Source organism: Phyllostomus hastatus, unplaced genomic scaffold, assembly GCF_019186645.2.
Source record: "Phyllostomus hastatus isolate PE091 unplaced genomic scaffold, TTU_PhHast_1.1 phas_contig_113, whole genome shotgun sequence".
NCBI classification, from domain to species: Eukaryota; Metazoa; Chordata; class Mammalia; order Chiroptera; family Phyllostomidae; genus Phyllostomus; species Phyllostomus hastatus.
Window position 1 is genome coordinate 8,127,602 of NW_025333530.1, and position 25,999 is coordinate 8,153,600.

Genomic DNA, 25,999 nt, shown 5'->3' on the forward strand with positions numbered 1-25,999 from the left:
CGATTCTTGTTCTCACACTTACCAGCATTGTGACCCTGGGCTTGTTCTTGCTCAGAACCTTGGTGTCCATGTGTGTGAAATGGGAATGATAATTTGTCACAGTAATGTGCATGTGTGAAAAAAAATTATATATGAAAAGATACAGTAAAGTGGTTAGCACAGTCCCTGGCGAGTAGTAAGTGCTCAGTAGATGGTAGTTATTACCTCTCATTTGCGTCTGTGGCTATACTTACCACACATAGATCCTCTCAGACAAGCACCTCCCACCCTCACCCCTTGTGCACTACACCTGTATTTTGCCATCTGGCTGTGGAACATCTCTACCCTGATGTTCTACAAAGAGTTCAGACTCTTATTCACCACTGAACTCTTTGCTTTTTTCCCAACACTAGATCTTCACATATCCTCCATTTCTGTTACACCATTGTCATCCAGCTAGTCATTCAGGTGTGGCTTTTTGGACCCTCTCTTACCAGTCACCTCTGATTTGTTTCTGGACTTTGTGATTTTGTGACTATACAGCTTCAGTTTAGGCTCTCATCCTCTCTCACTGGAACTGTTTCCTCATTTCCTGGTTTGTTTCTCCCAACCTGGATGCTCCTCTTCACCATATTTGGTGCCGTGTCCAGAGTGACCTTTCTAAGAGGTGGGTCTCACAGTTTCAGTCTCCAGTTTCAAAACTCCAGGCTTTCCTGCTGAAGGTCTTCAAGCCCTAAGTCTAAGTGCTGGTAGGCCTTGTGCTGCCTCTGTCTCCATCATCATTGCCTCCCCCCACACTAATTGATTAACTGGCTCTTCCTCCAAGATGCCATGTGCCTTCACAGCTCTTTTTTAAAATCACTTGTCCCTAGGATGCCCTTCTCCACCTGACAAACATCCTTAACAAACCAGCCAAATGTTTCCTTCCCTTTTGGCCCTTCCCTGACCCCCACATCCTCACATCATGTTGACCTTTCTGTGCATGAAAAGCAGTTTTGACATTTCTCCATTGCTGTAGTAATCACTTTGTGGCATAGTTATTAATGTGCCTGTAAGCATGGGGTTTGGCACAGCTCCTGGAAGTGTTGGTTGATTTGAATAAATGAATGCATGAAATTACAGGGCCTGGAAGGATCTTGGGAGATGGAATCTAGGAAGTTGAAAATTATTAAAGGTAAATGTGAATGAAGAAAAGAAAATTTACAAGTATAAGGATGAAAGAGATGTAGTTTAACAGCAGTATGTGTTAAAAATTACTCAGGGATTTTGATTGAGACTTCAGTGTGGGTCAATAATATGAAATGATAGCAAAGAAAAACAAGAAGGGAAGAAAAGAGGATGAAGTATATTAAATGAGGAAGCTGTCTGGTTTTATACCCAGACTTTTTTTGTGTTTCATTCTATGTATTGTGGTTCTGGAAGGAGTTATACTAGAATAGCAATAATTATTGAAACTATTTTGTTTTTTATTTTAGAGGAGAAGGGAGGGAGAAACAGAGAGAGAGAGAAACATCAATGTGAAGGAGAAATATTGATAGGCTGCTTCTTGTACACACCCCAACCACTGGGGACCAAACCAGCAGCCCAGGGATATTCGCTGACCAGGAAACCAGCGACCTTTCATTTTGTGGGATGACACCCAACCCTCTGAGCCACACTGGTCAGGGCTGTTTAATACTTTTAATATTTTTGAAAAAATTGCCAAAATAGAAAAACTACTAGCTAACATAATCAAGAAAAAGGGAGAAAACACAAATGTACTACATAAAAAGTGACAGTGGGAAAGAAACCATTGAAATAGATAAAAAATTACAAGAGAGTTTTCATGCTTTTCTTCTAATACATATGAAAACCCTTTAAAAGAGCAAATTTCCTGAGAAAATACAGGTTATCAAAACTGGTAGAGATAGAAAGTTTAAGCAAATCGGTTTTTGTAGAGAAAAAAGAGAAGCTCATTGAAGAACTACCGTACTTCTCAAGAAAGCACCAGGCCCAGATTATTTCACAAGAATAGCCTCCCAAACCTTCAACTATTAAATAGTCTCAAAGCTCAAAAGGTTACTTCAGACAGTTCTGGCCAAGATGGAAGCGTAGGTAGTAACCCTTTGCTTCCTTGCACAACCAAAAGGAGGATAACAACCAATCTAAAATCAATAAACAACCAGAGGTGCCAGAAAATCAAACTGTAACTCTGACAACCAAGGAATTAAACAGTCAACCGGACCAACCAGACCAATAAGACCAGTGGACAGAGAGAACCTGGGCAAGGTGGGGGACTGCATGGGCGGGGCTGGCTGAATGGAAACAGACTCAGAGCTGACTGTGGACTATGGCAGGGGTTTCCACAGTGGGAGAAACTCCCAGTCTCACATGAGGGTTTATTGGAAAGTGGGGCTAGAGCTGAGCAGGGGAGCTGCATTGTTCCCTCTCTGGCCCCTCCCCCACAGGCAGTGCCACAGCACAACAAGGACTATTGCCCTGCCTGAGTGAATACCTAAGGCCCTGCCTCCTTACAACTTAACAGGTGCCCTGAGACAAAGAAATAGGGCCCAAATGAAAGAATATAACAAAACTTTAGAAAGAGAACTAAGCGATGAAGAGATAGCCAACCTATTTGATGGAGAGTTCAAAGCCCTGGTAATCAAAATGATCACAGAACTGACTGAGCTTAGTTGAAAAATGAAAGAACAAATGGATACTCAAAGTGAAATAAAGCAAAATATTCAGGGAACTAACAGTTACAAGAAGGAAACCAGGACTCAAATCAATGATTTACAACAAAAGGAAAAAATAAATATCCAACTGGAACAGAATGAAGAAACAAGAATAAAAAAAAATGAAGGAACCTCCAGGACAACTTTAAACATTCCAACATCCAAATTATAGGGGTGCCAGAAGGAGAACAACAACAGTAAGAAATTGCAAACTTATTTGAACAAATAATGAAGGGAAACTTTCTCAATCTGGCAAAGGAAATAGACTTCTAGGAAGTCCCAGAAACTCAGAGAGTCCCAAAGAAGTTGGACCCAAGGAGAGATACACCAAGGCACATTATTGTTAAGTTACCCAAGATTAAAGATAAGGAGAGAATCTTAGAAGCAGCAAGAGGAAAAGAAAGAGTTACCTACAAAGGAGTTCCCATTAGACTATCAGCTGATTTCTCAAAAGAAACCTTATAGGCAAGAAGGGGCTGGAAAGATCTATTTAAAAAGATGAAAGGTAAGGACCTACATTTAAGATTACTCTATCCAGCAAAGCTTTCACTTAGAATGTAAGGGCAGATGAAGTGCTTCCCCGGTAAGGTCAAGTTAAAGGAGTTCATCATCACCCAGCCCTTATGATATGAAATGTTAAAGGGACTTATCTAAGAAGTTGAATAAGATAAGAAGCTCTGAACAGTAAAATGACAGCAAACTCACAACTCTCAACACATGAGCCTAAAAAATAAAGAAAAGCAATGAAAACAAAAACTAAGCAGACAATTAGAACAGGAATAGAATCAGAAAAAATGGACATCACATGGAGGGTTTTCAGTGGGAAGGGGGAGGGGAGGAATGGGGGAAAAGGTACTGGGAATAAGAAGCGTAATTGGTAGGCATAAAATAGATGGGGAGAGGTAAAAAATGGTATAGGAAACAGAATTCAAAGAACTTGTATGTATAACCCATGGACATGAACTAGGGGGAGAATGCTGGAGGGTTGGGTGGTGCAGTACAGAGGGGGGATAAATGGGAAAAATTGGGAAAACTGTAATAGCATAATCAATAAAATATACTTTAAAAAAGGATACTTCAGAGAATTGAAAATAAAGGGAAACACTCCATTTTTTATGAAGCAAGGATAATATTGATATCTATACATGATAAAGGTTGTGCAAAAAGAAAACCATTATTTATTTATATTATTAATGAATATCATTGAAAAGTTAAAAATATATAGTACTAACATTGTGCTAATAAGTATTTTATTAACAAACAGAATCCAACATTACATTAAAAATATAATTCACTGTGATGAAAATGTTCTGAAGATCTGTTTGACAGTGATGTGAACAAACTTCATACTAACCTGTATACTTAAAAATGGTGAGATGGTAAATTTTGTTGTGTTTTTTACCACAATAAAAAGAAATGACTTTTAAGACGGTGATGATAGCCTGCTTACCCATGGTGAAGACATTAAGAATTCAAACTGTCAAGGACATGAATGAAAAGACTGTATGATGTTAAACCCTTTTAAAAGTAAAACCACAAACTTTTCCTTAGAATTTTTCAATGTTCCATTATTTAAATAGATAATTTCTAGTGGAATTATATGGACAAAAATCATTATCCAGTAATAGCAGTTATCTTTTTTGTTGACTTTTGCATAATTTTGATAAATTTGAAACATTTTAAAGTAAATGGACAATGTAATACATATAAGATATAAAAATAACTATTTTTAAAATCTTAGAAACCCATTTGAATTTGGGAAATGTCAAGCATTCCATATCCTCTTATGCAGTTCTCTTAGGTGTAAAACAAAGAACTTTCACTGCTGAAATCCTTTTTAAAAGAAAGGATTTTTTGGGTCATTGCTAGAAAGATAAAGACCAGGTCCTGGGGCATGAAATCTAACCAAGCAACACAGCTAGGTGGAAAAGAAAAGCATGCCAGTTGTCCTGGAGCTGAAGGGCTTTTTTATACAACATGCAGCAGGGAGAACGATGTAAATTGTTTTGTAAGAATTTATATTGGCTACAGATAAGGTGGGTGGGATAAAGTGAAGGCAGCTCCGTTCTAGTATGGATGCAGTCTGTAAGGGTGAGGTGTTTGCTTCTTTGGATTGATTGTGGAAAGTTCTTCTGTAAGCAAGAAGTCCTCTGGTATGGTGATGCCTGGCTAGTCTCTTTTAGATGATGGAAATAGCCACCTGGAAGTTAACTCAAAGTTTCAACTTAAACTCAGGAATGTAAGCAATCTTTTATTGGTTTTGCCCTGATGTTAACTGATGAAGTTAACTGAAACCCCTTCTTGTCTCTTCCTTCAACCCTCTGGACTGCTGTTATTTAACTTAGAATATCTCAGAACTTACTCCTTGTCAAGGGTCAAGGTCAGAATTGTTTTAGGAGTCACGGGCATAGGGTTTTTCTTTAGCCTTCTGAAGTGTGAGGTCTTCAGCAGGGCTAAGGGTCAGAAGGATTGTAAGAATCACTTAATTTCATGTTCTCAGGTTGTGCTGGGAACTCATCCCATTTCTTTATTGCTATGTTTGAAATCTTTCATTTTGACCCCATGTTTTTCTTGCTAATATTTGTTTTTCTATGTTTGCTCCTATTTGAAGGTACAATCACTGGTTTGATGGAATGGCTTTGCTTCACCAGTTTAGGATAGAGAAGGGTGCAGTGACATATAAGAGCAAGTTTCTACAGAGTGATACATATAAGGCCAACACTGCTCATAATCGAATTGTGATCTCAGAATTTGGCACACTGGCTCTCCCTGATCCATGCAGGAATATTTTTGAACGTTTCATGTCCAAGTTTGAGCTGCCTGGTAAGTGGCTATTAATGTGCCTAGAGTTTGCACATGACGCTGTTGATTATTTAAATTAGTATGATATAGAACAATCTATATAAACCTTGAAATAGATGTTTTTGGTATGAAAGGATGCCTCAACTGCTTTCTGTCTCCTATTGTGGTATTTAAGTAACTCTGGGATCTGGTTTCAGCAATAACCGACAACACGAATGTCAACTATGTGCGGTACAAGGGGGATTATTATGCTAGTACTGAGACCAACTTTATGAATAAATTGGACATTGAAACTCTGGAGAAGACAGAAAAGGTAAAATGTAGGTTTAAAAAATGAATAAAATAGGCCTCCAAAGTTCTTTCTATTCAAAAGTAGTTCTCAGTATAGTAGATATTTGAATAAAAATAGGAACCTTTACCAAACAAAACCAAAATTACTCATGGTGTACCCTCTGTCCTGATTAGAATGACCTGTGGGGTTGCTTTTCCATAATTCTAGACTTCTTCCTTAGTCCTAATATCTGAAGGCTAGGGTAAAGGAAAAATACAACAGTACAGATCTACTTTGGCCAGCTCCTGGTTTTCCTAGCTGTAGGTAGACTTGGACTGGAAATTGTCTAGATCTGTACTGCTTTAGCTGAACACATTAATTAAAAGTTAAATGATATTTTGGACCAACATTTTAATTTTAATTCTTATTCTTTTGAACTTTTCTATGATCTTGGGGGGGAAATTACCCTTATTGGATAAGCATTTTTGACCACTTTTTGTTTGGTAGTGGTGGGTTTTTGTTTTTATATTTTTGGTCTTAGGTTTTTTTTCTTTAGTGGGAAAATGATTTTGATTTCTCAAAGGTGAGATATTAGGGCTTAGGTTATAGTTTTCATATTTTACTTTAATGGTATTTGACACATGTCTACTCTCTGCATTGAAATAAAGATCTGTCTGTGTAACGTTTAAAAGTCTCTGATGGTCTTAAATTTGCAGGTAGACTGGAGCAAATTCATTGCTGTGAATGGAGCCACTGCACATCCTCATTATGACCCAGATGGAACAGCATACAACATGGGGAACTCCTATGGACCACATGGTAAAGTGGGATGGGATTTTTTTTTAAATAGTTGCAATTTTGTCCTGGCTGGGTGGCTCAGTTTGTTGGATCATTGTCCCATACACTAAAATGTTGTGGGTTCAATTCCTGTTCAGGGCACACATAACTAGGTTGCGGTTCGATCCCCAGTTGGGGTAAGTACAGTAGGCAACCCATCGATGTTTCTCTCACATTTGGATGTCTCCCTCTCTCCCTCTTTCTCTTCCTCCCTCCCTCCCTCTGTCCCTTTCTCTCTCCCTTCCTGTCTCTAAAATCAATAAACATATCCTTGGGTAAGGATTAAAAAATAATAATAATTAGGAGGAAACTATCTTCCTAGGGTTCTATTATGGTTTAGATGTAAACATGAAACTTCATTTGAAAGGCTCAGAAAAAAATCTCTGAAGTGGCATTACTGAACTTAAAGTATATAATTTATCTTCGAGTATGTGTTCTGTGGTGCTTTTGCACATATGCTTAATTAGCAGCTGATTTTTTAACCTTAGCATCACTCATATTTTAATGTTCCATGGTGCTTTTTGGCTCATAAGCATTGTAGAGATTTTCAATATGTATTTCTTAAACTTGAATTTTTAAGAAGCACCATATTATAAGAAATTTAGAATTCTGTAGCAAAGATATAGCGAAGATGCATTGTCTGTCACGTGGGAAAGAATTTATTTTTATAATGGGAGTAATACATCACAAAGTAAGTTAAGGTTACAGTGCAGTTGCATTTACAACCATGTATATCACATCTCTTTCCTGGTCGTCCTCATACTTCCCCAACTGCCTACCAATCTGCTCCAGGACGTTCTAATAGCTGATAATGATAACTAAGATTTATCAAGTGTCTAGTATGTGCTGTTGTTAAGCATTTTTCTATATCTTCTCTTTTCTTTAAAAAAATATATAGTCTTTATTTTTCCATTACCATTTAGTCCCCTTATACCCTTCCCTGCCAGCAATCACCACACTATTGTCCCTGTCCACGAGTCCTTTTTCCTTTTTGCTCAAACCCTCCACCCCCTAAACTCCCCCACCACTAGCTGTTTTCCATCTATGAGTATCTCTGCTTTGCTTGCTAGTTCAGTTTGTTTAGTAGATTCCACATATGAGTGAAATCATATAGTGTTTGTCTTTCTCTGACTGGCATATTTCACTTAGTATAATGTTCTCCAGGTCCATCCACACTGTCACAAAGTGTAAAATTTTCTTTTTTACAGCCTAGTAGTGTTCCATTGTGTAAATATCCTATAGTTGTTTCATCCACTCACCTATTGATGGACACTTTGGCTGCTTCTAGATCTTAAGCATTGTAAATAACATAGGGGTGCTTAAGTTCTTTTGAATTAGTGTTTTGGGTTCTTTTGGATATATTCCCAGAAGTAGAATTGCTGAGTCAAAAGGCAGATCCATTTTTAATTTTTTGACATATCTCCATACTTCTTTCCACAGTGACTGCACCAGTCTGCATTCCCACAAACAGTGCAAAAGTGTTACCCTGTCTCCACATTCTCGCCAGCACTTGTTTGTTGATTTATTGGTGACAGCTGTTTTGATAGGTGTGAGATGGTATCTGGTTGTGTTTTTTATTTGCATTTCTCTGATGATTAGTGGTGTTGAGCATCTTTTCATATGTCTATTGGCCATCTGTATGTCCTCTTTGGAGAAGTGTCTATTCAGGTCCTTTGCCCATTTTTTAAATTGGGTTGGTTTTTCGGCTTTCTTTCTTTTTTTTGGGGGGGTGTTGAGTTTTGTAAGTACTTTGTGAATTTTGCATCTATATATTTTCTCATTCAATCCTATAACACCTCTCTGAGAAAGGTACTGTTATTACTCCATTTTACAGACAAGGGCAGTGAACCTTGAGAAGTTAAGATACTTTCTTAGGCAAGCTTGTGTCTGAAACCAGACCTGGCACTAAGTCTGAACCACACACAAAGCTGCTTTTAGTCATACTCTGTTAGACTATCTTAATAATTATTCAGGTATGAGTATGGAAGACTCTCAGGACATCCAAATTCATGTTCTTATATCTGACTACAACATGTCTTTGTTTGAAAAGAATGTGTATTAGATCTTTCTGACTATATTAATTGTGAATCAGTCTTTTATCTATATCCTAAAGCCTTTTGTATAGATTAATGTGTAACTTTGGTGAGTAATCGGCTTTGTGGTTATTCATCTCTACCTCTCCATATTTACACATGGGAGTGTATAAGAAAATGAATACTGCAAGGTTATTTTTTACTGATTCAGGTAGAGACAGGGTACCCGGCTCTCTCTCTACTTTGTTACCTGATCTTAGGTAGAGATGCATTCTTCAAAGTTGTAATAGGAAAGAGCAAACATCCTTTTAGGTAAAATGTGCCAGCAAGTGGGTTAACTGACTCAGCAGTGTTTTGTCCAGCTATCTGTTTTGATCACAAAAATCCAAGTGGATAATTTTGTAACTGGTTCATAATGAGAAATACTGTTTAACCATTCTGAATTATGTATTCTAAAATAATTGTTAGATAAGACATTCTCAGCCTGTAGTGTGTCTAAGAATTGTTTGGAATGCTTCCTAGCAATGTAGATTACTGCACTTCATAGTTTGTGGTTCAGCAGACCTGAAAAGGGACCAAGAATTTAACAACTCCCTCACTCCTTGGTGCATTTTAACAAGGTCCCAGGTGATGTTGGTGCAAGTGGCCCCTGGATCTTTGAGAAACCCTACCATCAACCACCAAAGGCTGTGCTTGTTACTTTGCCTCGATTTGCTGTTTAGGAAGTCCTGAAGAATCTTCCGGAGTTGGACTCACGGTATTGGGCAGGTCACTCTTATAGGCATTCCTCTGCTGGGTGTTTCCTGGGTGTCTGTCTGCCTTGCTCATGCCATCATGTCTTGCAGTTAGAACAGTTTATTGACTACTAGTGTTTACAGTTAGTGGATTGAGTAATTGTTAATTATCCAGTTGCCAAGACAGGGAATATCTTTTAATCTCAACTGAAACTGGATTTATTTTTTCTTCTGCTTAATTATTTGGTTCAGCGAGGAGTTTTTGAACTGAAACTCAAATGTGCATGTAGCTGCAAGCAGCTCAATGACCTAAGATGTGTTTGGGGGAAATTTAGAGATTCTCATTCTAATAAAGTGCTTGCTGGTAATTTCTAACTTTAGTAAGTAAAAGGCTTTTAATTGTTTTAGCTTTTCTAGATATTTAAAAAACTAACAAAAATCCTCTAAAACATTAATCAATCCAACTAGTTGTCAGTAATATTGTAAAATATGTAATTACTTAGTGATATAGTACTCTTGAATGATGGAGCTTTTCTTTTAATTTTTTAATAACTGATCACTGTATAAAGCATGATATTTTATATATAATGGACTCTGAAAACACATTTATATTACCAACTTAGACCTTCTTAGTATTTTATGTCTAATTGCTTACTCAGTGTTTTTATTAGAATGTCTAATAGGCATTACAAAATTAACTTGTCTAAAACCAAACTCCTCATATTTTCCCCTAAACTTTCTCTGTTTAAAATATTTCCCACCTCACCTGATGGTAACTCCCTCCTTCCAGTTGCTTTGGAATCATCCTTCACATCTCCATCTCTCACATCCACATCCAATTGGTCAAAAAGTAATTATTACAGCAATGCTTCAAAATATATCCAAAATCCAACCTTACTATTGGCTGAGACTCTTCATTTTTTCTTTTTCTCCTCTTGGAAGACATTTCCCCCAGATATCCTCAGGACTCTCTTCCTCACCCACTTCAGATCTTTACTCAAATGTCATCTTCTTAGTAAAGCTTTCCAAGACCACCATAGTTAAAATTGTAAATAATAATACCCATCTTTCTATACTTACTCCAAATCCCCATTCCCTGGTTTATTTTCCATTCTTACCACCATCTGATGTATTATATTTTTACTTACTGTATGGCTTATCAGAATTTGAGCTTTATAAAGGAAGTGCCTTTTAAAAGTTTTGTACAGTTATATGCAAGTGTCTAGAATATGGTACTTATGGCACTTAGAAAAGTGCCTGGAATATAGTTGGCACTCAATAAATAGTTGTTGAATAACTGAATAGAGAACTCTATGGGTTATCTTGTTCCCAAAGAAGCTTTGTGATTGCAAAAAACCTGTAAGTTTCCCCAGTTCTTTTGAACCTACATTGGTTATTCTAATACTAGGAAGATAATTTAATATGACCTCAATATTTGCTCATTCATTGAATGATTTAATAAACATGTTGTTAGTAAATCCATCAATAGCTGTTTATGGTATACTTACTAAATGCTAGTCCTTGTTTGGTACTGAAGATGCAAAAATGAAGCAGAAAAATCTGGTCTTAAAAACCTCTACTTGTTTTTCTCTTTTCCCAGTAGAAGCAGATAAACAAATAGATAATTACAGGACAATGAGATAAGTGCTATGACTGTCTGAGAGATAATTGGGGCATAAAGAAGGGGCAACAAATGACTGTGGGGTGGGGAGGACTCAAGGAAGACTACTTGAGGAGTGGATGGATACCTGAGTTGATTACTGAAGAAGTAGTAATAGTCAGATGAATGATTGCTGATGAGACAGGATGAAATGGGACCTCAAGCCACCCCTGGGATCCAGAGGACCAGAGGGAAGGTTTGGACAGGGGTGCAAATGAGATTGTAGTTGTTGGGAGTGGGGAGTGGGGAGAGGGACAAATAGAATTTGAGGGTATTCCTGGATGCTACCTTATCTTCTCCTATGAAGTAGAGATTGAGTTCATCTTCAGAGAGCAAGAGGATAACCATTTGAGAGCATTAAAATATAATAAACTGTTTTGTGTGTTGTTTCAAAACCTTAGCTAATGATTTTCATAAAGTTTATATATTTTTAGTATCTAAGTCTGTTTGAAATAACCTTTCATGAAATACGGGTACCAGGCATATTGCATAAGTTTTTTAACTGCTTTTGTCTAGTCCATAAATGCAAGGGTTATCTTTTATTCTTAAAATGTATGTAAAGCAGTTAAGACCAAATTTCCCATTTTCCAGGCTCTTGCTATAATATTATTCAAGTTCCTCCAGAGAAGGTGGACCTTGGGGATACAATCCAAGGAGCCCAGGTGATATGTTCTATTGCTTCTACAGAGAGTTTGAAACCTTCTTACTACCATAGCTTTGGTGAGTCCAGAGATGAAGCAAATTGCAGTGGGGTCAGCTTTTATGTTACTATAGCAGAAGGACTAGCTTTGACAAGTACTATGTTAATACAGTTTATTAGAGTATGGTGACAATGAGACCAAGGCTGCATTTTAATTCCAATTACATTTATTCTGTTTAGTAATATACTTCTCACCCTAGCTGAATGACTGCTTGAAAAGATAGTTACTTTAGTATAAGCAATTAGTAAAAAATTAATTGTCAACCACAAGAGTGAACTATAATGTAAACTATGGACTTTGAGTGATTATGATGTGTCAATGTAGGTTCATCAGTTATAAGAAATTCACCACTCTGGTGGGGGATGTTGATAATGCAGAGGCTATACATGTATAAGGACAGAGGGTGTACGGGAAAACTCTGCACTTTACCCTCAATTTTACTGTGAACCTGAAACAATTCTAAAAGGTTCAAGTCTTAATGTAAAAAAAATTTAACCATAAAAATTAATTGATAGGATTTGGAATTTCAGGTAACTTTAGAGACCACAAATAATCATATATGAAAAGATCTTAACTATATTTTGCAGAGAAATTCAAATTATATGTGGATTGCTTCAGCTTTTTCTCAGAATATTTATCTTTTGTATTCTAAACCTTTATAGCCAATCTGCTCCTGGATCCTTACCCCCAGTATAAATAGCAAAAGGATTAAAGAATAAAGGTTTAGATCATAAACCACACTTTAATATTATGCTTCTTTACTTTCTTCTTAAACCAAAACAATCTTAAAAGAAAAAAAAAGATAAAAAGCAAGTTGAGGGTACTGAACCCAAAGTGCTCAAGCAGCTCCCATTTGCATGTCAGAGCAGGAAACCTGTGTAACGAGGCTGGGCAGCAGTACAGCACTGTTTCTGGCATGCCTTGTTTAGGTGGGTGGTAATGTGTGCAAGCATTCAGACAAGTCCCTGTCACATCCCAGACCACTCACGTTTACCAAATGACATTCTCATGTTGGCTGTAACCTTTTAGGAATGACAAAGAACTATATAATCTTCATTGAACAACCTGTAAAGATGAACCTGAGGAAAATCATCACTTCTAAAATTCGGGGGAAGGCCTTTTCTGATGGAATAAGCTGGGAACCCCAGTACAATACACGGTTCCATGTGGTGGATAAGCACACTGGACAGGTGGGGTATTTTAAGAGTATTTATTATAAAGGTGATTGGAAATAAAGGCAAATTTTCATTTGTTTGCTTTTTATCTTCTCTGGGCATTACTTGCATGACTCTTGATCAAGAATATTACTTTCTTCCATAGGTAGGGCTAGCTACTTATTAATTAATACAGTGGATTTACCATATTAGAACATTGTAGGAAATGGCTTTATCCTTTTAATTATCTGATTCAATTAAAATGCCATCTAGAAACCCTCTTAACATGGGTTTTTCCATATAATATTTGCAAAAGAGAATTTTGTTCATGCAAATGTCTTCTGTAACTTTTGCAATGATGCTTTAAAAAAAACATTTTATATGTTTATTACTAGAGAGAGGGGAAGGGAGGGAAAGAGAGAGGGAAGGAAACATCAATGTGCCAGAGAAACATCAATCAGTTGCCTCTCTCATGCCCACAACAAGGGGCCTTGGCCTGCAACCTAAGCATGTGCGCTGACTGGGAATCAAACTGGTAACCTCTTGGTTTGCAGTATGATGCCCATCCTTCTGAGCCACACCAGTCATGGCAGCAACATACTTTAATTAGTTGCTTCTACAACTTCTTGATATGTAAATATGATAATCCTACTAAAGTCCAAAGAATATTGGCTATCTTTCTATACCCCTGATTAATAGCAGCATGATATATGTTTATTTTTCCCCTCTCTAAAGAGAAAGTATCCTACATTTACTGTACTCTTATTTTATTATAAAAATTCCACTTTAATAATGAATGCATTTTTCAAAGATTATCACTTAAATTTATCATAAGTTATTTAATAGCAGTGTTTTCTATTTAACCATGTAGAATATAAGACTTATCTATGCTTTAAAACATTGGGACATATTTCATGAGGACTTTTAAGTTCTAACAGCTGATTGGTAATTATATTAAACTGCCCCAGTTTGTTGATTGATACAAGGTAAGGTGACTTAAACAAGCAATACTTAAATCAGAGCATCTTTGCTTCTGCATTTCAAGTACTACTTTCTGCACCAATCTGGCCTGTCATGTAATGGTGATGTGGGGGTGCTGATGGTGCTGGTGGGGTGTGTGTGTGTGTGTGTGTGTGTGTGTCTTAATTTGTACTTATTGCATCTGTTCCCTAAAGGAAAAAAATGAAAATAAAATAGGATTTCGGGCCTAGATGGAGGCATAGGTAGAACACTGTGCCTCCTTGCACAACCAAAATAAGGACAACAATTTAGAAACAGAATAACAACCAAAACTGACAGAAAATTGAACTGTTTGAAAGTCTGACAACCAAGGAGTTAAAATAGACACATTCATCCAGACCAGTAGGCAGGGTGGAGTTGGCAGACTTGGTGGAGAGGGGTCGCAGCAGAAAAAGTGGTGGCACTGGGCACACAAAGCACCCTCGGTGAGCAGGCAGTGGCTGGCAGACCCCGGGCTCGGGGTGACAACAGGCAGACCCAGAGAGGTGGTGATTGTGAAGTGAGGCACTGTGCACCAGACAGATGGCTGACCAGGAGGTCCCACATTTGTGGGGAGTGAGACAGACAGAGCAGCCCAGGGTCCCAGCCCTGGGAAATAAAGCCTCTAAACACCTATTGAAAACACCTGTTGGGGTTGACTCGCAGGGAGAGACTCCCAGCCTCACAGGAGAGTTCACTGGAGAGACCCACAGGATCTTGGAATGTACACAGGCCCACCCACGATGGAAATCAGTGCCAGAAGGGCCCAGTTTGCCTGGGGGAGGCAGCAGAAGGGACTGAAAGCCAACAGAAAGCAGAACAAGTTCCACTGTTCCCTCTCGGACCACCCCTCTCCCCCCCAGCATACAGCATCACAACCCAGCAATTGGATTGCCCTGCCCTGGTGAACACCTAAGACTCCACCCCTCATATGTAACTGGCACCACAAGAAAAAACAAAACAAAACATGGCCCAAATGGAAGAACAGATCAAAGTTCCAGAGCAAATTCAACTAAGCAACCAAGAGACAGCCAACCTATCAGATGTGCAGTTCAAAGCACTGGTGATCAGGATGCTCATAGAATTGATCAAATTTGGTTGCAAATTAGATGAAAATATGAAGGCTACACTAAGTGAAATGAAGGAAAATGCACAGGGAACCAATAGTGATGGGAAGAAAACTGGGATTCAGATCAATGGAGTGGACCAGAAGGAAGAAGGAAACAACCAACTAGAAAAGAAGAAACAAGAATTCAGAAGAATGAGAAGAGGCTTAGGAACCTCCAGAACATCTTTAAACCTCCCAACATCTGAATTATAGGGGTACCAGATGGGGAAGGGGAAGAGCAACAAGTGGAAAAGTTATTTGAACAAATAATAAAGGAGAACTTCCCCAATCTGGCAAAGGAAAGAGACTTCCAGGAAGTCCAGGAAGCTCAGAGTCCCAAAGAAGGTGGGCCCAAGAAGAAACACATCAAGGCACATCATAATTACATTAGCCAAGATAAAAATGAAGGAGAGAATCCTAGAAGCAGCAAGAGATAAGGAGACAGTCACCTACAAAGGAGTTCCCATCAGACTGTGAGCTAATTTCTCAAAAGAGACCTTGCAGGCAAGAAGGGGCTGGAAAGAAGTATTCCAAGTCATGAAAGACAAGGACCTACATCCAAGATTGCTCTCTCCAGAAAAGCTTTCATTTAGAATGGAAGGGCAAATAAAGTGCTTCTCAGATAAGGTCAAGTTCAAGGAGTTCATCATCACCAAGCCCTTATATGAAATGTTAGAGGGACTTATCTAAGAAAAGAAGATAAAAAAAAAACATGTATAGTAAAATACAGAAAACTCACAATTATTAACAGCCACACCTAAAACAAAAACAAAAACAAACTAAGCAAACAAGTAGAACAGGAACAGAACCACGGAAATGGAGATCACCTGGAGGGTTAGCAACAGGGGAGTGGGAGGAGGAGAGAGGGGGAAAAGGTACAGAGAATAAGTAGTATAGATGGTAGGTAGAAAATAGACAGGGGGAGGGTAAGAATAGTATGGGAAATGTAGAAGCTAAAGAGCTTATGACACATGGACATGAACTAAAGGGGGGAAGTGTGGGTGGGAGAGGGTGTGCAGGGTGGAGGGGAGTGAAGGGGAGGAAATGGGATATCTGTAATAGCATAATCAATAAAGTATATTTAAAAAATGAAAATAAAATGAAATGTCTTTTTTTTTTCTTCACTGTCTGATTTCCCCCTGCAGCTTCTTCCAGGAATGTACTACACTAAACCTTTTGTTACTTTTCATCAAATCAATGCTTTTGAGGACCAGGGCTGTGTTATCATTGACTTGTGCTGTCAAGATAATGGAAGAAACCTAGACGTTTACCAACTACAGAATCTTAGGAAAGCTGGGAAGGAGCTTGATCAGGTAGGTATCTCTGATTTGTCAGGTGTTGGCAAAATAATTTTTAACTAGCCATGTCCTGGTTTTGGCTTTGGAATTAGCTGTTTCTGTTTCCTCTTTGGCAAATAAGGAGAGAGAATGGTTTTAAAGACACAGCTTTGTCACTTACTTACTTAATAATACTTAAAAATAATATGAAGTACTTACCTAATACCTAATAGAAAGCACTTGTTTTGAAGCACTTGTTGTTAGCTGCTTATGACACTTGAGCACTAATTTTGTAAATTAAATTTACTGGAAGGGATAGCAAAATGGACTATAACCTTAATTCTCTAATAAAGTACATTAGTTCCTGTAGCTGAAGGATTTCATTTTTTTCTGATATTGAGTCCAAGGTAAAATTTTTCGTGGGGTTATGCAATATAAATTGTTTTTAGCTGTGGTTTTATTTTAAAATCTTTTTTTCTTTCTTTTTAAAAATATATTTTATTGATTATGCTATTACAATTGTCCCATTTCCCACCTTCACTCCCCTCCACCCTGTACACCCTGTCCCACCCACATTCCCCCCTTTAGTTCATGTCCATGTGTCATACTTATAAGTTCTTTAGCTTCTACATTTCCCATACTATTCTTACCCTCCCCCTGTCTATTTTCTACCTACCATCTATACTACTTATTCTCTGTACCTTTTCCCCCTCTCTCCTCCTCCCACTCCCCTGTTGCTAACCCTCCAGGTGATCTCCATTTCTGTGGTTCTGTTCCTGTTCTACTTGTTTGCTTAGTTTCTTTTGGTTTTGCTTTAGGTGTGGTTGTTAATAATTGTGAGTTTGCTGTCATTTTACTATACATGTTTTTTTTATCTTTTTTTCTTAGATAAGTCCCTATAACATTTCGTATAATAAGGGCTTGGTGATGATGAACTCCTTGAACTTGACCTTATCTGAGAAGCACTTTATCTGTCCTTCCATTCTAAATGAAAGCTTTTCTGGAGAGAGCAATCTTGGATGTAGGTCCTTGTCTTTCATGACTTGGAATACTTCTTTCCAGCCCCTTCTTGCCTGCAAGGTCTCTTTTTGAGAAATTAGCTGACAGTCTGATAGGAACTCCTTTGTAGGTGACTGTCTCCTTATCTCTTGCTGCTTCTAGGATTCTCTCCTTCATTTTTATCTTGGCTAATGTAATTATGATGTGCCTTGGTGTGTTTCTTCTTGGGCCCACCTTCTTTGGGACTTTCTGAGCTCCCTGGACTTCTTATTTTAAAATCTTTTGAAAACATTGCTTTTGAAGTTTACTTATACTTACTAACTTATTTATGTTTTATAGTTGTATGATAGGTCTTGATATCTGCAGTATGAGTCAATTAGCTCTTTTATTTTTTAAGAATGCCTAAGTTTTTCTTGCCCTTTTCATTTCCATAAATTGAGTATATCAATCTTTTCCTTTATGAGTAAAGCACTGTATATCCTGTTTCAGACATCTTCCTGTGCTAAAGTCATGAAAATATTCTTTTATATTATCTTCTAGAGGATGTTTTAATTCTGAAAAATTAAGTATCCATATATTTATTATTGTTTCTGGACTATATTCTGTTTCACTGTTATGCTTGGACCAGTACCATATTGTTCTAATTACTATCACTATATAAAAATTCTTGATGTTTAGTAGGCCAAGTCCTGCTAATTCTTTTTCTATAGTGAGTATCATGGTCATTCCTGGCCCTTTACAGTTTTGTATAAATTTTGGAGTTAGCTTGTCAGTTCATACACACACACACCAAAACAAAAATATCTGTCAGATTAATGCATTTGTTGGTTTTCATTTTCTTGCCTTATTCTAGTGAACTTGAAGTACATTGTTGAATGTCAGTGGCATCCTTATCTGGTTCTCAGTTTGACAAGAAAAACTTTCAACATTTTACTGTTAAGTATGCTGTTTGCTGTAGAGTAAAAAACTAATAGACCTTGTGTTCTAGAGAAGTTTTTTGTTTAAAGGAAAATAAAGCACAAAGTACAGAGAGTTCTCATATAGTCCCTTCCCTTTTACCTCCCCAGTTTCCCCTATGAACGTTTTGCCTTGGTGTGGTGTGCTTGTTACAACTAATGAATCAATATTGATACTTTATTACTAAAGTCCATAGTTTACATTAGAGTTCACTCTGTGTGTTTTATATTCTACAGGTTTTGACAAATGCATAATGTCTTATATCTACCTTAATAGTATAATTTCAGTACCCTAAAATACTGCATTCTACCTGTTCTTACCTATCTACTTCCTTGAATCCTTGGCAACTACTAATCTTTTTACTGTCTCTACAGTTTTTCCTTTTCCAGAATGCCATATAGTTGGAGTCATATAGTATGCAGCTTTTTCAGACTGGCTTCTTTCACCTAGCAACACCCATTTAAGGTTTCTCCATGTCTTTCAGTGGCTTCATAGCTCATTTCTTTTCATTGCTTAATAATATTCTAGTGTATGGATATACCACACTTTGCTTATCCCTTTACCTATTGAAAGATACCTTGGTTGATTTCAGTTTTTGGCAATTATGAATAAAATTGCTATAAACATTTGTGTGCAGGTTTCAGCTGTGTTTTGCTGTTAAACCTAGCCACTAAGTTCTTAAACTGATTGCACTTTTTCAGTTCCAAAATTTTGATTTAGTTTTCTTTTATAATTTCTAGTTCTCTGCTACAATTCCAAATTTAAAAGAATTTCCTTCAACATACTCAGACTTGTTAATGTCTGATGACTGTATTATCTGAATCCCCTGTGGCTTTGTTTCTGTCATCTGTTGTTTACCTTTTTAAAAAAATATATTTTATTGATTATACTATTAAAGTTGTCCCATTTTTCCTCTCTTTTATTCCCCACCATTCTGCATCTCCTTTCCCACCAGCATTTCCCCCCCTTAGTTCATGTCCATGGGTCATACATATAAGTTCTTTGGCTTCTCTATTTTCTATACTGCTCTTAACTTCCCCCTGTCTATTTTGTACTACCAATTATGCTTCTTATTCCCTGTACCTTTCCCTGATTCTCCCTCCTCTCTCTCCCCACTGATAATCGTCCATGTGATGTCTATTTCTGTGAATTTGTTCCTGTTCTGGTTGTTTACTTAGTTTTTTTTTTGTTTAGTGATAGTTGTGAGTTTGTTGTCATTTTACTGTTCATATTTTTGATCATCTCCTATTTCTTGGATAAGTCCCTTTAACATTTCATATAATAAAGTCTTGGTGATGATGAACTCCTTTATCTTTACCTTACCTGGGAAGTACTTTATCTGCCATTCCATTTTAAATGATAGCTTTGCTGGATAGAGTAATCTTGAATGTAGGTCCTTGTCTTTCATGACTTAGAATACTTCTTTCCAGGCTCTTCTTGCCTACAAGGTCTCGTTTGAGAAATCAGCTGACAGTCTGATGGGAACTCCTTTGTAGGTGACTGTCTCCTTATCTTTTGCTGCTTCTAGGATTCTCTCCTTCATTTTTATCTTGGGTAATTTAATGATTATGTGTCTTGGTGTCTTTCTTCTTAGATTCAACTTCTTTGGGATTCTCTGAGCTTGGACTTCCTAGAAGTTTATTTCCTTTGCCGCCAGATTGGGAAAGTTTCCCATCATTACTGGTTCAAATAACTTTTCCACTTATTGCTCTTCCTCTTCTCTTTCTGTTACTCCTATAATTCAGATGTTGGAACATTTAAAGTTGTCCTGGAGGTTCCTAAGCCTCTTCTCATTTTTTTTTTGAATTCTTGTTTCTTCATTCTGTTCTGGTTGTATGTTTATTTCTTCCTTCTGTTCCAGATTGTTGATTTGAGTCCTGGTTTCCTTCCATTCACTGTTGGTTTCCTGTATATTTTCCTTTATTTCACTTGTATAGCCTTCATTTTGGGAACGAGCTCAATTATTTCTGTGTACATCCTGATTATCAGTGTTTTGAACTCTCCATCAGATAGGTTGTCTACCTCCTCATTGCTTAGTTCTTTTTCTGGGTTTTGGTCAGTTCTTTCACTTGGGCCATATTCCTTTGCCTCGGTGCAGCTATTATGTTGTAAGGATTGGAGCCTCAAGTATTCACCAGGGTGGCACAACCCACTTTGCTGTGTTTTGGCATTGTCTGTGGGGGTGGGGTGAAGAGGGAACAATGCCTCTTGCTAGTTTGCTCAGCTCTCGCTCAGCTTTCAGTCATTTCTCTCACTTTCCACAAGTGGATTGTGCCTTCTCAGGTGCTGATTCCCTGGTGGGTGGGCTTGTGAACATTCTAGGATCCCGTCAGCCTCTCCAACAGATTATCTTATGAGACTGGGAGATTTTTCCCTCTGCTGCAACCCCCACAGGTTTTTATAGCCAGAGATTTTGTGGCTTTATTTCCCTGGGCTGGAACCCTAGGTTGTGCGGTTTGCCCCACTCCCCAGTTGTTCCTCCCGGCTTATCTGCACATGAATGTGGGGTATCCTGCTGCCACCTTGCTTGCCCTGGTCTGCCAGCTACCACTTTGTCCCATGTCCTTGCCACCCCAGCTGCCTGTCTCCACCCTTCTTACCAGTCTGGATAAATGCTTCTTATTTAACTCTTTGATTGTCAAACTTCCAAAAAGCTTGATTTTCTGGCAGTTCTGGTTGTTTTTTGTTTTAAAATTAGTTGTTATCCTTCTTCTGGTTGTGTGAGGAAGCAGAGCTTATCTTCCTATGGCTGGGAGCTCTGTTTTGTTTTTTTAGATTCACTTGAAAACCCTTTAACATTTCATGTAATAATGGTTTGGTGGTGATTATCTCCTTAGCTTTTTATTGTATGAGAAGCTTTTCATCTGCTTTTGATTTTAAATGATAGCTTTGCTGGGTAGAGTAATCTTGGTTGTAGGTCCTTGCTTTTCATTACTTTGAATATTTCTTGCCAATCCCTTCTAGTTTGCAAAGTTTCTTTTGAGAAATCAGTTGACAGTCTTATGGGAACTCCTCTATAGGTGACTAACTGCTTTTCTCTTGCTGCTTTTAAGATTCTCTCTTTGTCTTTAAGCTTTGACATTTTAATTATGATGTGTTGTGTTGTGGGCCACTTTGGATTCATCTGGTTTGGGATTCTCTGCACTTCCTGGACTTGTTTGTCTATTTCCTTTACCAAGCTAGAGATGTTTTCTGTCATTTTTTTCAAATAGGTTTCCAATTTCTTCCTCTTTCTCCTTTTGGCATCCTCATGATTGAATGTCGGTATGCTTGAAGTTATCCCAGAGGCTCCTTATACAACACCCCCTTTTTTTTTTTTGCGGGGTTGGGGGGGTGGGATTCTTTTTTCTTCTAGGTGTTCTGATTGGGTGTTTTTTGCTTTCTTGTACTCTAAATTGCTGATTTAATTCTCAGCTTCATCCACTCTACTGTTGATTCCCTGTATATTATTCTTTAAAAAAATTTTTATTCATCTTTTTAGATAGAGAGGGAAGGAGGGAAAAAGAGAGGGAGAGAAACATCAATGTGCAGTTGCCTCTTGCATGCCCCCTATTGGGAACCTGACCAGCAACCCAGGCATGTGCCCTGATTGGGAGTTGGACTAGCGACCTTTTGGTTCATAGGCTGGCACTCAATCCACTGAGCCACGCTAGCTAGGGCTATTGTTCCTTATTTCAATCAGTGTATCCTTTGTTTCTGATTGGATCTTTTTTATACTTTTGAGGTTCTCACTAAATGCATTGAGCACCCTTATAACCTGTGTTTTAAACTCTGTATCTGATAGATTGCTTGTCTCTATTTTGTTTAGTTTTTTTTTTCTTGAGTTTTGTTCTGTTCTTTCATTTGGGCCACATTTCTTTGTCTCCTCATTTTGGCAGCCTCCCTGTGTTTATTTGTTTTTATGTATTAGGTAGAGCTGCTACGTTTCTCAGGCTTGGTAGAGTGGCCTAATGTAATAGGTGTCCTGTAGGGTCTGGTTGCATGGCCTCCCTAGCTAGGTACTCAAGGTGTGTCTAACATGTAGGCTGTGTACACCTTCCTGTTGTAGTTGAGACTTGATTGCTGTTGGCATGACCAAGGCCAGCTACTGTCTGTGTTCTGTCTGGGGTCACCTGGCATAAGCTACAAAATGATCTGAAGATGGCTGATACTTGTGCTGGGCTTGTAGGTGTCTAGGCGAGACCAAGCTGTGAACCAAGGACAGCTGCTGGTGGTGGCAGGCCTGGGCCAGCTTAGTGAGAGGTACGGGGCTCACTGAAGCCAGATGCTGCTTATTTGAGAGAATTTAGGAGAATCTGAAGCATGGGCTCAAAGCAAGCCATTTGCATGGAAAAGCCACTGGAAACAGCTTGGGTGAGCCTGAAAGTTGGGTAGGGCAGAGTCTCAGGAAATCACCAGGGTGGAGCAAACAGTGTGAGCCAGGCTGATGGAGTTTCAGGTATGGTACCTGCCTGCTGGCTTAGTGGCTTTTGGGGGAAGGGTTCAGAAAATGTACAGTGTCCTCTGTCAGCACTTCTGTCCTGAAGAAAGCTGCTCTCCAGCTCTCACCCTGATACCAGACAACTCAGTTCCTCTGTGTATGTTTCTGATGCCTTTCAATCTGCTGCTCCCATGCTGGAGCTCAGAGGGAATGAGTCTGAATAATTCTGTTCATGAGGCATTTAAGAGGAACTGCCTGGGATTCCAGAAGTTTCTGTCTTCCATAACCTCAATCTCTGTCTGTTTTTACAACCAGAAGTTATAGAGACTTATCTTCCTGGCACTGGAAGCCTGGGCTGTGGGGCTTGGTGTGGGGCTGAGACCTCTCACTCCTGAGGCATCCCTCCTGATTTTTATCTGCCACATGTGGGTGTGGGACCAGCCCATTAGGCATCACCACCCCTCCTACCAGTCTTGATGTGGTTTCTTCTTTAATTCCATAGTTGTAGGTCTTCCTTTCATTCAGCTCAATTTCTGATGGCTCTGAATGATGGTTGTTCTATAGAGTAGTTATAATTTTGATGTGGTTGTGTGAGGAGGCAATCTGTGTTTACCTATGCCACCATCTTGATTGGAAGTCCCCTTTGCCCATTTTTAAATAATTTGTTTTTCGGTATTTTACAATGCATGTGAATCTGCAATGATCTCAAAATAAAAAAGTTCACTAAAGAAATTTCTTGATTTTTCTCCAGCCATTTAGCTGCCTTTTCCTAAAAACAACTTATGTCCTTAGAGGAAAAGTTACCCCCAATACCTAGTTTACCTCCTCCCAAATCGCCATCCCATGTTTCTTCCCTGCTTTTTTGCTCACCAGTGCCTTCAAACGGCTGTTTTAAACATTTTGTCTAGGTGTTCTAGCTGTTCTCAAAGGGACAGTTTATCCACATTATCTAATCTACCATTATTGGAAGTCTCTTTTTGTTCATCTATGGTTTTGCAAAAGAAAAAATATTTAAATAAATTTAAAAGTAATTTTTAAAAAGCTAACTCTTTATGCAGCTTAAAAATAGCACTAAATCTTTACTCAGTAAAAGTATTTCTGCATGAGATGGAGATAATATGAACTAGGTATATGGGGAGAAATGACAGTTCTCCATCTTACAATATTTTTTAAAATTAATTTTTAGAAAGAGAGTGGAAGGGATTGAGGGAGGGGGAGAGAGAGAAGAAACATCCATTTGTTGTTACACTTATTTATGCATTCGTTGGTTGCTTCTTGTATGTGCCCTCATGGGGATTGAACCCGCAACCTTGGCTCCATCTTACAGTATTTTAAAGGAGAAATATGTACTTCAAGCATCTTATTGTCATAAAAATATACTGATTTTACTAGGGTCTCTTGCTTAAACATCATCTCTGCAGAGAGGCTGTGTTGGTCCCTAAGACCACCTGTTGATAATTCACTGGGAAGATTCATAGGCATAAAAATCAGCAAAAGGAAAAGGTGCAGGGGGTGAAGTCTGAAGGATACCCGCGTCCTTGGAAGCATACATCTTGTTGGGAACCGTCCTGCCTGGTATCAGAAGCTGTAACCCCCACCAAGGCTAAGGCTGAGGGAGTGGCCTTGGACCGTAAGCCAGCAAGGAGACAAAAGCTTATCTCCCTGGCAGGAGTGCTGCTTCTACTGCTTCATTCATCACTGAACCCCAAAGCTTGGTCGGTTAGCCAAAGACGGGTAAGATTCCCCAAGGGGGGAACAATCTAAGACAGGCACGATCATGTGGGAGGCCCCCAAAAGAAGGACTTTGGGGGCTACAGCAAAAGGGGGTGATGGACCCTTGCTCCTCAGCTTTGACATAGCCTGAGTCCTCATTGTCTGGGAGAAAATCTCCTTACTCTTGGTTGCCTCACTTCCCTTGCTCCACCTAAGCCTGAAACAATGACAGGATGGTGCAGCTTTGTTCTGAAAAGGGTGGATTCCCTGGGTGATCAGGCCTAAGAAAGAATATGTAAAATCCTGTGAGACCTGCTTTGTTTAGAATGCTCTTAGTTGAATGAGAAGGGTCCAAGAAGGAAGTTAGTTTGTTCCTTAAAAGTCTTACAGCTGTTTGACCCTGACTCAAAATAGACCCTCAGACTTCTTTGTTATCTATTGTTTGATCCTTACTTCCTCGTAATGAGTAATGAGCTTTTACTTGAATTCTTATGGAAATGAAACCAATAAAAAGCCTCTCTGGAGGGGGAATGGTGCACTCTCCCCACCAGGGAGGGTGGCCAAGTGGCGCCCCCCAGGAGAGAGGGTGGCCAAGGCGCTCCCCATGTGAGGAGTGGCCCTGCTGTTCCTGTTCCTCCACAGGACCTGGTTGTTTCTGTGTATGTTTTTCTTGAGTTTCGATGAGCCATCTGCAGCGTTCCATGATCACTGATGGCCGGTGACCCACGCATCAGCATCTGGTTGTCCAGGGTTTTTGTTGGGGATCTACACATAGACATATAGCTCCTACATGGGTAACCTCAGTTACTGAAGCTCCAGACCCCCATAGAGAAAGCAGAGGTTCATTATAAATGACATTGTTAGCATAAACTATCTGGGTTAACTAGTACAGTGTGACTCAAGGCATCAGGCATGCCAAAACACTTTTACCAGACAGAACAGTCCAAGGTGCCAGACAAGGGCCACACATGAAAACAGGTCTTTCTTGAGAATGTGCAGGGTTTGAGCAACTTTGGCCTGCTAAGTTAACCCTTTTCCACACAGAGGTCTATCCTGCCCAAACCCGAGGAATGAAGCAGCCCTTGTCACATTGCTGTCCCTCACCCTGTAGTGTGTTTTTTAATGGCACTTATCACTATCACACCTTGGGCTAGTTTAATCATTTGCTTATTTGATACTAATTGAATAACATTTATTGTCATTCTTTCTCTACTAGACTGTAAGTCCCATGAGGCCAGGGGTTTTGTTTTGTTCACTGCTATATTCCCAGTGTCTAAAACACTACCTATAGTAGGTATTCAGCAGGTATTGGTTGTATAAATGAATGAATGAAAAGGATCCTTTATGAATTACTTAGGAATGCCAATAGTGTTGCCTAAATCTAAATTACTGGGATATGCTGTTATGCTATGAATGACAATTTTCCACCTGTTTATTTCTGTTTCCTGAACAGGTCTATGAATCAATGGCCAGATCTTTCCCTCGGAGGTTTGTTTTGCCCTTACATGTCAGTCTGAATGCCCCTGAGGGGGAGAACCTCAACCCACTGTCCTATTCTTCAGCCAGTGCCGTGAAGCAGGCTGATGGCAAGGTAAGCTATGAATGAACATTAGACTAAGACTTTGAATTTTACTGGTGTCT

At 38.8% G+C, this 25,999-nt stretch overlaps 1 protein-coding gene across 2 annotated transcripts in view; it reads left to right on the forward strand.

Annotated features, from left to right (window-relative positions):
• The window catches only part of BCO2 (beta-carotene oxygenase 2), a 42,621-nt gene that overhangs the window by 13,151 nt on the left and 3,471 nt on the right, over positions 1-25,999 (forward strand). For both annotated transcript variants that reach the window (XM_045839071.1, XM_045839062.1), the window contains 7 exons: positions 5,305-5,516; positions 5,693-5,808; positions 6,483-6,585; positions 11,622-11,750; positions 12,761-12,921; positions 16,138-16,305; positions 25,812-25,949. In XM_045839071.1, the coding sequence (XP_045695027.1) occupies positions 5,327-5,516; positions 5,693-5,808; positions 6,483-6,585; positions 11,622-11,750; positions 12,761-12,921; positions 16,138-16,305; positions 25,812-25,949 (1,005 nt within the window). In that variant the 5' untranslated portion in view covers positions 5,305-5,326. The remainder of the gene's footprint in view (positions 1-5,304; positions 5,517-5,692; positions 5,809-6,482; positions 6,586-11,621; positions 11,751-12,760; positions 12,922-16,137; positions 16,306-25,811; positions 25,950-25,999) is intronic.